General features: G+C 37.6%; 1 protein-coding gene across 1 annotated transcript in view; it reads right to left on the reverse strand.

Moving 5' to 3' along the window:
- The window catches only part of lt (vacuolar protein sorting-associated protein light), a 343814-nt gene that overhangs the window by 190049 nt on the left and 141635 nt on the right, over positions 1 to 12130 (reverse strand). Inside the window, exon 9 of the mRNA XM_067139250.2 lies at positions 7848 to 7999. Coding sequence (XP_066995351.1) covers positions 7848 to 7999 — 152 coding nt within the window. The remainder of the gene's footprint in view (positions 1 to 7847; positions 8000 to 12130) is intronic.

The raw sequence follows: 12130 nt of genomic DNA on the forward strand, positions 1-12130 counted from the left end.
ATGGACAAGTTTCCGCTTTATAGACATTATGCTTTGAGCAAGTTTTGCTGTAGCATATACAGCCATTGTAGACCAACAGGTCCCCCTGTTTTTATCATATCCACACCCAATTCATCCAATCTGGGAAAGAACAATATTATAAATCCAATTCAATTATTGAATGGTCTACTATATTATGATTAATTATCATTAAGAATGAAGCAAGAAAATATGTAGTATATAAGTTTGTACATCAATATTCAAATGTTTCTCCTGTAAAACACGTTTTCTGACAGTGCATTTTAGAATCCACCTCTTCAATTATTGGTATATATGAGAAGTGTTCCCAGCTGGCCAGAGAGCTCTAAATATAACTTAACTGCCAACATTATTACCGTATTTCACCTCAAAATCGTCGCATCCTTTATTTGGAATACAAAACTTGGATTTCAAAATTTCATTGCATAATCGTCGTACGTCAAAATTCTGTTCATCTATCTGTTTAAAAGGTAAATGGAACTGCAATGTAAGTTGCACATGAATGCGCAACTTTAATACATATGACTCAACACTGTAGCAGTCACGTTTGTGAAATGTCGTACAACGTATAAATCAATAAATAAATAATACTGGTATAGGGACAACACATGGTTTATCGGTAGTTTGACAAAGTGGTCACGAGACGCTGTACAATTGATTCACCTGTGACATATGAGTTTTTGCTTGAAATACGTAACTTTACAAATAAAAGTATTGATAAGGAGGATTTTATTTATACTTTTATTTGTAAAGTGACAACCATCAATACGGAATGAGATTTATAACTTGCAATGAAATTCGTAAGGCTTTAAGTTGTCGCTTATCGGCAACATCACCAGGAAATACCAGCACCACACACCAGTATGACTTTCAAAGCCTTGCAACCAAGGGTGCAGTGATATCGGAACGCACAGCCAAACTGGGACAAAATGAGTCGTTGAGAATCTAATTTATGAAAAAGAAAGTAAATATTTGCTCTTATCAATGGTAAACATCAGAATGAATGCATTCTTTTTTTTTCTTTTTTTTTTTTTTTTCGTAACATCATGTTTTTGTGGTCTGCTATAATACAGAATAAAACTTTCCAGTACTGGGAAATTTACAAGTAGGTACACCGCTCCCTGCAACCCTTGTACTTCACCTGTAGTGGACCTCTCGATGTTGTGCGGGTATGTAGGTTTATCCAGTTTCGTGTTTATTAGGCACTCTCACGGAAATACTGACTGCTCTAGAATGTACAGATTCATCCGTGTGTTTGTAGGAGACTTGATTACCATATACTTGTGTGCGTGAGAATTTTTTAAGTTTTATTTTTGGGGTGTTTATAGAAATATTTTGTTTTTGAATATAATAATGCTGCACAGCTAGGGGTAGTAATTTACATACCAACACATTATCATTATCATCATCATCATCATCATCATCATCATCATCATCATCATTTTACAATTCCAGTTTCCTGGTACTGCTGGCGAGCCTCTTCCATTCTATCTTATTGAGATACGTTCTGTTGTTAATGACGTCCTCTAGTGTCCTTCTCCAATCTGCAATGTTCATCTTTACGATGTCCATCCAGTGGGTTCGTCTTCCCACCATCCGTTTCCCTGCCACATGTTGCTCCAAGTTAACATATGCAGTCCTTGTTGGCTCTATCCTCATTACATGCCCAAACCACCTCAGTCTGGACATGCTGATCCGATCTAACAATGATGTAACAATCCCAGCTTCCTTCCTAACCACATCATTTCTCAACTTGTCCAATTTGGTTTTTGAATTGTGGACCTAAGGAACTTCATCTCAGATGCCTGCAACCTTGATGAGTCTTTCTTAGTGAGGGTGCAGGTTTCAATAGCACAGGTTAAGACTGGTATGAAGTACTGATTGAACATCATCAGCTGTAATTTTGTTGGTACTTTGGGATCCCAGAGGAGTGTTTGTACTTGCTGGTAAAAGTGAGAGCTCTTCTGCACTCTATTTGCCACCTCCTTTGTGGCTAGTGTATCTCGAGATATTACATTGCTGAGGTATGTAAAGTTTTCCATACTTTCTAGTGGATGGTTTCCTAGTATGATGTTCACTGGTCATCCCTCTCTGTTTATTGCCATCACTACTGTTTTGAGTTTGCTTATTATGAGATTGAACTCCTGGAACTTAACCTTCCATTCATTGAGTCTCGACTGTACTTGTTTCTCAGTTTCTCTCCAGATCATAACATCATCAGCAAAGGCCACTGCATTTAGTTTGCCAGAGGATTTCTTGATGTTCTTCATTATGTCATCCATGATGGACCAACACATTAACATGTAAAGCATATATATGTAATTATGGATAATAATTATCCACACGGCCACAGATTAGTTCCTATAACTACAGGGTGGCACACGAATAGTTGACACATTTAATTTTAGAATAACAACTTTATTTTTCGCAGAACACTAATGAAATTTTAGACACGGGCAGCTTGGACCATGGAAATACATTTCATTATATCACAGGTTCAACGTGGCCTCCACTGCGACGGATAACCTTTTCAAGACCAGTAAGCATGTTTCTGACGACTTTGCGGCACAGGTCTTCATGAATGTCACTGCAGAGCTGCACAATCCGAGCACGAATTTCCATGCAGCTTTGAGGTCTTGAAGCGAAGAGTTTTTCCTTTCAAATAGTCCCATAAAAATAAACCACAAGGATTTAAATCAGGGCTTTAAGGAGGCCATGAGAATCCACCATTATGGTTGTACTGCAAGTAACGAAGAGACATTACACGATCACCAAATACTCCCCTCAAAAACTCAAGAACATCGTTAGCTGTGTGAGGTGTTGCAACATCTTGCTTAAGCCGCTGTGTATGAATAGGGATAATGAGAATTTGAGGCGTGAATTTAATCCTAACCATGTCCTTGTATCACTGTGCATTACCTGTCTGACTGAAGAAAAATGGTCCAATTAACCCATGACTTGACAGAGCTAACCACAGAGTCACTTTTTCTCCATACGTGTTTTTTCGTGAATAATGTCTGGTTTTTCTGTAGCCCAAAATCGCACATTTTGTTTATTAACTGCCCCGTTAAGATGAAAATAGGCTTCATCAGAGAACCAAGTGTTAAACAGTACTTCATCTTTATCTTGAGTCCATAAGGCGTACTGCAATCTCTTCTCCCTGTGAAGATCTGTGAGCTTGTGTAGTACAGTCATTTTGTACGCGCACAACTGAAGGTCATCGTGTAACATTTTTTGAACTGAATGGGGTGGTATTCCACTTCCTCTTGAAGCTCCCCGTGTTGACTTGTGTGGGCTGCGCTGCATGGCGACCCACAGGAGACCGCACTGCTGGTGCACGTGGGTCGCTTTTCTTCCTTCTCACTGCCTTGTTCTTCAAAGTTTTCGTATAAGCGAAGGATGGTGTTCCTTGCTGGTGCCCATCTAATCTCAAATACAGCACAAAATTTCCTTTGTGTCAACATTTTTTGATTCGCAATAAAAGATAACTGTTTTGGGCGCGGTGCTGAACGGAGAATCGGCCGTGGTCGGCCATGGCAGAAAGCTCACTGGAATGCAGACATTTGGAGACAAAGCAGCAGTGTCACCTGTACAAATATTTCCATGAAACAGAGAAGGTGTGCGCAAAATTTTAACAACATAGTACATAAGTTGCATTTTATATTTGCTTTTCAAATGTGTCAACTATTCGTGCGCCACCCTGCATGAAATGTTGTACAACCTATCAGGGAAACTGGTTTACACCCCTGCCCCTTAAAATATTATCGAAAAGAAAAAAAGAAACCACATGCATACAAATAGCCTTTCTTAACCATAAAATTGGACAAAAATATACATAATTACAATGTCAATGTACTTCTTAATTAATTACAAATTAATTAATGACAGTTAATGTGTAGGTTGGAATTGTTTTGCAAAGTTGAGAAACCACCCTCACATCTATAAGTGGTAGCAAAAGCTCTGTCAGCTATAATAGGATATTACCACCTACTTTTTGCCAAATTCCACTTTGAAAGTACTATCGTCACGTAGTCCGAGAAATTCTACTTCGGCTGACACGTCTTCATCTTTAAAGATTTCATCATCAGTAGAAAATGGTCTTAATATCCAAGAATTGGACTGACTGTTGTCCATGCCCAGAAAATATTGCTTCAGTGAGTCTATTGCTGCAGATAAATGGTGAATCATGGAATTTTCAAACGTGATTTTTTCAGATTCGTCATTTACCAATTGCTCACACAGTTGTGTAAACATCGACATATCGGCAACTTGAACTCTGCGTTGGTAAAGTTCCAATTTACACAGAAAACTTGCAACTTTATCTTATGCTGTCAAGATATTTGTCATATTTCCTTGTACTGAGATATCCAGACTGTTAATTTCCCTGAAAAATCCGCTACATATGCCAACATTTCGACAAATGTTTTATCTTTTAGTTTTGCGTACAACTCTATTTCCTTTGGTGTTGTCTGGTTTTCGAGAAACAATCCTATTTCTGCACGAAGCTCATAAACCTTGTTTAAAACTTTCCCTCTCAACAACCAGCATACCTCTGTGGTACAAAAGAGCATTAAATTTGGCACCAACTTCATCGCACAAAACTTGAATAATCTGGAATTCGTAGCGCTGTCACAAATATGATTGACAATTTTTTACTACAACACTGAACACGCTTGGTAAATCTGAAGGAAGCATCTTAACAGCCAAAGCATAACGGTGCATTAAGCAGTCATAAGACAAAACTTGAGGCGCAACTTTTTTTCACAAATGCATGAAATTCAGAATGAATCTAGTACCCATCTGTACAAACACCAACTAGCTTTGATCAGTCCAGTCCTGTTTTCCTCAATAAACTGTTTTAGAGTTTCGTGAGTAATCGTGATCAAAGACTTGCAGAAGAAGTAGGCCTAATCCTCTTTTACACAGTCATCTTTAATGTACCGAGTAAAAACCAGTAATTGGGAACACGAAGCTACATCAACTGTTGTATTGGAGAATGATATTTGATTAATCTTAGCCACGTGTTGATCAACAATAACAAGCGACACTGAATCACACAAACAAGGTTTGATGAGTTCCTCTCCTATAGTGTGAGTTTTTTTGTTCATAGCAATGCGATAAGCAATTTGATATGAAGCTTCAAGACACGACTCAGTTGCCTTTTGTACATTTCCTCAGAGCACTCTCTTTTCTCTTTAAAAAAAAATCAGTGTCTTTACCTGCAAACTCCTTGTGAAATTTCTCAATATGTTATTTTAGTTTGCTCGGTTTCATACTCACTGCACTAAGAACCTTATTACATATAACACACTGCCAACAAGATTCATGAAACCCCATTGTAGACATGCTTCTTTACACGAGTGCTTTTTTCCAGATGTAGAACCCATGTCACCTAACACAATCGTTAAACACTGTTAAACACTGTTACGAAATGAACAGACAATAGAAAAATACATGAACTACTTACAACTGGCTAACGACTTTTATTCCATCGTTCACTATGTTGATTGAAAATAACCTCTCATGACCAGAATAATTGGTTTACTAGTAATATTGAAATAACACATCAAAAGAACTGAAAATTATTATTGTTGGTACTTACCTACAAATAATACATGGATAGTGTTTACAATGGGGTGTAGGATCTTGTAGAACAGTATGTACACTTTTACAGCTTGATACTAAGTACAATGCAAATCAAACGAAACGTGTGTGTTAGTGCTCGAGTAAACTCAAAACGAGTCGTCCTTATCCATCTCTGTCCATCCTCGTCCCTCTCCTTCACATGCGAGAAAGCCGGCACGGCGGCGGCAGCTGCTAGAAAGGGACTGAACACAGTGAGAGGCTACTTATCTATACACAAATCGCCACGCTTTTTATTAGTGTACATGCTGCACGAGAGAGCGCAAGCCAAGTGGCGCTGATCTGTCATTCTTTTGTCTACATATAAAAAATTCCCAGCATTATTACCCCCGCAGAATAGCTGTTTTAACCCCGCAGTGGTAATCACCCCCATGTTCGGAACCCATGTTCGAAGCTAAGCCTACAATCCTTGTGTTTGATTCAGATTAAATATCTGAGTCCAAACTCATATCAGCCCTTTCCTCTCTCAGCTGTCATGACCAAGATTGACCGAACAACGTAAATACCATGCTGTTTCTCTCCTCCACAGTGTTCTGCAAACAAGCAAACCAGACTATCTCAGAATAGACTTTAAATCCCTCTCCCCTTCTGGTACAGCTCCCTCAAGGTCATCTACACGATCCCTCTTGTTCATTCCCATTCTCTGCAGTAATGCATATAACAAATCATTTATACCAGCTACCATACGTTCTTGGAACTCAATCTCAGCTAAAATCCAATGATATTTAGAAGGAAATGTATAATGTGGTACTAAAACCTGTAAAAAATAGATCTCACTAATGTAACAAAACCAATATTTATTTCTTAATCATCAATAAGGATACAAAATTATAGAGGTTAAAAACATTAATTTTTGTGATATTTAGAAAGATGATGTTTAACCTTTTCACTGCTGAGTTTTGATGACCAGGCGAACCCTCAGGGCCAGTTTTTTTTGTTTTTTTTAAAAGGAAGAAGCACTTTTACAGATAAATTTTTACTGATACTATTAATGGAATGCATATCATCCTCTTAGCCCCATAGTACAATAGGGGGTGAGGGATGAAGTGAGATTCTATTTTACAACATATTCTTACGGCCGGATGCCTTTCCTGTTGCATACTTCAGTAGAGAAGATAATGAATATGAAATGAATGATGGTGAATGAAACTGGGTGGGGAAGTGGAAGGAATCAGCTGTGGCTTATGAATAGGAACTGTCCCAGCGTTTCCTTGGGAGTACAAAAGAGGAAACCACAAAAAAAAAAACATTCTCAGGACAGTTAATGGTGGGGTTCGAATCCACTCGCCTGCCGAACACAGGGCTTGGCTCCATAGTGGTAGCATGTTAACACGCACTGCTACTCCGCTCAGAGATAGTATTACTGAAATATAATATAAAATTGTTGATCCAAGAACTGGTATTATGAAAATCATTAACATTTGGAGAAAAAAGAATTTATCAGAGGAAGGGGTGACAGTTCCTCATGAGATTCATCATTACTACTTTGTCTCGCACTTTCTTGTAGTTCAGTATCACCACTTAGATATTCACCATCTTCATTATCAAAATATAGCTCTCCAGAATCACTATTTATGAGAAAATACTCAATTTCTTCGTCAAGAAGAGATGAATGTATACTTCAAGATGCCATGATGGCCACACGTTAGTGGGAAAGATGTTCCACTCCAATGACTCTGAAATAACAAGATTGCTTTCAAAACATGCAAAATGGAGTGGTACATCTGCTGTATAGAACTTCTTTGAGTACTTCTATGGAATCTCAAAGCAGGACACTATATCCTGTTCATTTGTGAGATTGGTGAAATACACACTGCACCAAAATGTATATATACGTTTGGCAGACGAGGCACAGCATTTAATAATGCATATATATGGATTTGGCAGTAAATCGGTTAACTATTGATTATATGTATACTATTCACATTATTCTATAACAGTGTTGCAAAATATGGTTTGGCACAGTAGTAGGTTTCATAGCCTGAGCACCGTCATATACGAAAGGCAATAAACTAAACTAACCTACGCTAATTTCTGGACGACAATAGCGACATGAAACTTCAAAGTTTAATCAAATGAAAAGATATACGATGAAAGAAGAAAGTTCATAAAGCTGTTCTCCCACTTGATCAGTATACCTTGGAAGTTTACTTTATAAGTTGAACAGGAGGACATTAAATACTTACCTAATATTTTGTGGCACAAAGCTCCAGCTTCTTCGTATTTACCAAGTGAAAGTAAGTGGTCAACATATGCCCTTCCAACCTTCAACAGATTGTATTTCTTCAGGTTGCGCCCATCAAACTCTGTAACAGCTTGCATGGCAGCCTCAAATTTACTGAAAATTAAATATACATATACTTGTATTAGATGGTACCTAGTACATGTATAAAATCTGAGAAACATTAATTAGATGCTTATAAAATACAATATGATTGTCACAGACTTAAAGAGGAAGGAGAAGAAGAAGAAGAAATATAGAGATTAAATTTAAGGCAGTGATAGAAGAAATATGTTCTGTCTGGAAGTGGTGAAATTCCATAACATTTTCTCATTCATGTAACATACAATGCTTGGTATGGTCCATCGCATTTCTAGAAACTATAAAATACAGTTTTCATATAAATTGTATTTTAGCACTGGTTCATTCTCAACCACAAGAAATCTCAAATAAAATATAATGCAGCTAATGCAGATAATGATCACTACCACTGATCTCAAAAAGCTGCACTTACCTTCTGGCCAATTAATATGATTTTAAAAATTGATTTCCTTAGTCTGAAAATTTATTCTCAATTATGATCAACTGAAACATGGTAATGGAAACAACACCATCAAAACCTAAACCAGAGGTCACGAAAGGATGGAGTCTTGAACACCACATCCCTCTCTGGCTTCTAGAACACTTCTTATTTACCTTTCATGCTTCTGGTCATAAATTTTATTCAGATAAGGACAATTTCAGTTATAGGTCTAAAAACCAAACATTTTGTTAAATCTGTATTCATTTAGAGAGTATTGTGGCAGGTTATCAGGGTCTTTAAACTAAAATTACTATAAAAAGAGATAGTATGTTTTTCTATTAACTAAATTCATTAACTACTGCTTACAGTTCACTCGTGTTTAAGTTTTCCACTCAACGCAGTTTTTACTCATGGATGTAATCAAATACACAGCCCTTTGGCATGTTGAACTCCTGCTCTCCAACACAGCTCCTAACAGCATCATGTTATTCCAGAACAGTTCACTTCACTTCACTTCACTTCACTTCACTTCACTTCACTTCACTTCACTTCACTTCACTTCACTTCACTTAAAAAAAAAACACAAGCCCTTGAACTATGCAGAGCTGTCTGACGGACTCACTCCTCATCACAGACTCGTGACCGTCTCGTACCTGCTTGTGTTCACTCACAACTACTGAGGACGAAAATAACTCGAGACTGACTCCATGCTCCCGCAACTGTGCTCTTTATCTAGGCTTGCGGAAGATTCTCATAGTTTCCTTTCCAGATCATTCTAAGCAGATTCTTCATTGTGACCCTTTTCTTTTTTCTTTTAAAAGATTTAAAACACAATTATCTAACAACAACAACAACAACAACAACAACAACAACAACAACAACAACAACAACAACAACAACAACAACAACAACAACAACAACAACAACAACAACAACAACAACAACAACAATAATAATAATAATAATAATAATAATAATAATAATAATAATAACAATAATAAAGCATAAGAGAACAAGGTTTAACTCATTCCTATTGAATTAAATTGCAAATGCATGAGAGCTCTGTGAACTCTGATTTGTTCTTATTGTTTAAGAAATATCAGTTATAAATTCTGCAATATCTTAAAGTTTGAGGGAAACTGATAAAAACAGATGTTTTGAACATATTACTAAATCATTAGCACTACCTCCAGTTTCTGTTACAAACTTCAAATGACCCCTTTCATCTCCTGGCCACCACCCTTTCAAAATACAGAGTTCTTCTGTACCACATAGTTCTAATATTTCTTCACCATAATCATTATAAACTTTCTCTTGAATACTTCTTTACTTAATTACTATTTCCTCTACCTCTTTACAATATACTGGTTTTCGATCTGCAACCCTCGCAATGAAGTCTCTCATCAGCACAATACCTATGTCCTAATGTATATCCTTAAAACTATTTATTTTAGGGTACTGCTAACTCAGTGAAAAGATCTTTGTTTGCCCGTGTCGAGCCCTGGGAGGGTTGGACACAAAACCGAAGCATAAGTTGACAACCGCCTTCTGTTTTGTCTTTGTTTTTAACCCGATGTATTTCTTCTATATCTAGTTTATTATTTCAATTTTCCCCTTTATTTCTTCCCTCCTTAATCTCTTAGCATAAAAGCCTCAGTATACTCGGTATTTTATATATTTATAAAAAATAAAAACCTGAGTATATTCGGGAATGTTGCTCACTGATCGGTACCTAATTTAAGGGCCAAAATATACTCATTTCTTGTTGTTTTTCAGTATTTCTGCCGGATATTAATGAAATTATTACTTCAGTTCGTACTTTTGCCAAAAGATGTCTCTGACTCAACCGTAGTGGATGTCGGTGACTCAGGCAGCTCGTTTTCGCGGCCTTTCCGTATTTATCGCTAAGTGTACTTCGTCTGTTAGGTGAAAATGGTGTGTGAAGACTAGCTTGACATTGAGTTTAGCGAGTTTGATAGTTCCATCTGCGCAATGCTAAAGGGAAGAAGGCATGAAGGGAATCTAGGTACATGTGCAAGGAGTGCAATGTAGCATTGTGTGTTGATCCTTGTTTTAGAGCATTTCACACAGTCACAAACATATGAACAATGTCTTTCTTGTACAGTATTGAGTGTCATATTATCTTACTTGCCATCTGTTTAGTGCTGTGTTATTTATTTTACATGTAAGTTAAAAGAAGAACCCATCAAAATATCACAAATATACTTGGGATTTTGAAACAGGAACTTTTCACAGGCTTATATATAATTGTTAAGTTCGCAAAATTTACTTTCATTGTTACCACTGTCACAGTTTTTCAATAGTGCATCCATTTTAACAATTATAAAATTGAGTAAAAAAGAATCACAATTTTGTAAATAATTGCTATGTTAAGAGGTTAAGGGCGACCAGGATATCCACCCCTTGCCTTGTTATATGCTTTAAAACCTTCAATATTTTTTTCATATCCCAGTGCAATCCAGTTCTCAGTAAATGCATGTGCATTTCTGCCATTAATAAGTTAGTGTGTTAATTCCCTATCTTGCTCCCAAAAAACCCTATACCGATAGAACCTATGGTGAAATAATTTCTTTGTCCATACTGTCTTCCTGTCCTTTGCCCTTCTTAGCCTAGAAATCCTTTATACTCAACGTTTTACCTCTAGCTGCCAGTGTCTTTCCTCTGTCCTCCGTTGATCCACTAAGCCATGGACTCGGATCTACTTGGTGGTCAGCTGTTCATGCAACCACCGCTATTGCCAGTTCAGCTGTCTGCACTCTTCCATTTGTATGCTGTGTAGTATGAGGGTCCCCGATGTCACCCAATTCTACGTTAGCAGAATTCTCTGCCGGCTGCAGACGCACTTCCAGAGGTGATGAACTCAACTGTTTATCCATTTTCTTTAGCTGTGTTATAGTCCAAGTTCGCAACCAATTCCAGTCACCTGTCATGCCTTTAGTCCTTAGATAGCAATAAATACGGAAAGGCCGCAAAAACGAGCTGCCTGAGTCACAGACATCCACTACGGTCAAGTCAGAGACATCTTTTGGTAAAAATAGGAACCTGAAGTAATAATTTTATTAATATCTGGCAGAAATACTAAAAAACAACAGGAAATGAGTTAGAATTCCTGGGCTAAATGGAATCTTAGGGTTCTCTGTTCCACGATGGCCTCTTGATCCATATCTCTTCTCATCCAAATACTTTCCCGTTTTAAACTTCTAGCAATAAGGATGACTCTGTTTGCCACCAGAGCTGAGACCAACCTTAATCGTTCTTTACCCTTTAACTCTCCCCAGTTTGTGTACATCAACAATGTCCTCTTCCCAACAGTTTACCTTTAGGGCTCCCGTCCATTGGAAGTGGAAACCTGTGAAAAGCTGCAATGACGAATTCGTACGAACACACACGAAAATGGCCAAACGATCCAAACCGCGGAATTCAAGCGGGGCTGCGTCCATTGGAACCGGCACTGTTTGTCAGTGAACGCATGAATACCGGCAAACTGCGAACTATCCAGATTGGTTTGGACTTTCCAGCCGAAGAGCTGCGTTTTATCATCAATGCTGAAAAGCTGATACTTCTGATACAAGATAGGAAGTATTTGTGGGACCAGCGAGAGTCTAATTACCACGTGCGGGATGTACAAAAGTTCATTATGGAATGAGGCGGCGAGAGAAATAGGTGAGCCAGATAAATTTAATTTTATATAGTTTATTAATTTT

This window comes from Anabrus simplex, chromosome 2 (assembly GCF_040414725.1).
Source record: "Anabrus simplex isolate iqAnaSimp1 chromosome 2, ASM4041472v1, whole genome shotgun sequence".
Classification (NCBI taxonomy): Eukaryota; Metazoa; Arthropoda; class Insecta; order Orthoptera; family Tettigoniidae; genus Anabrus; species Anabrus simplex.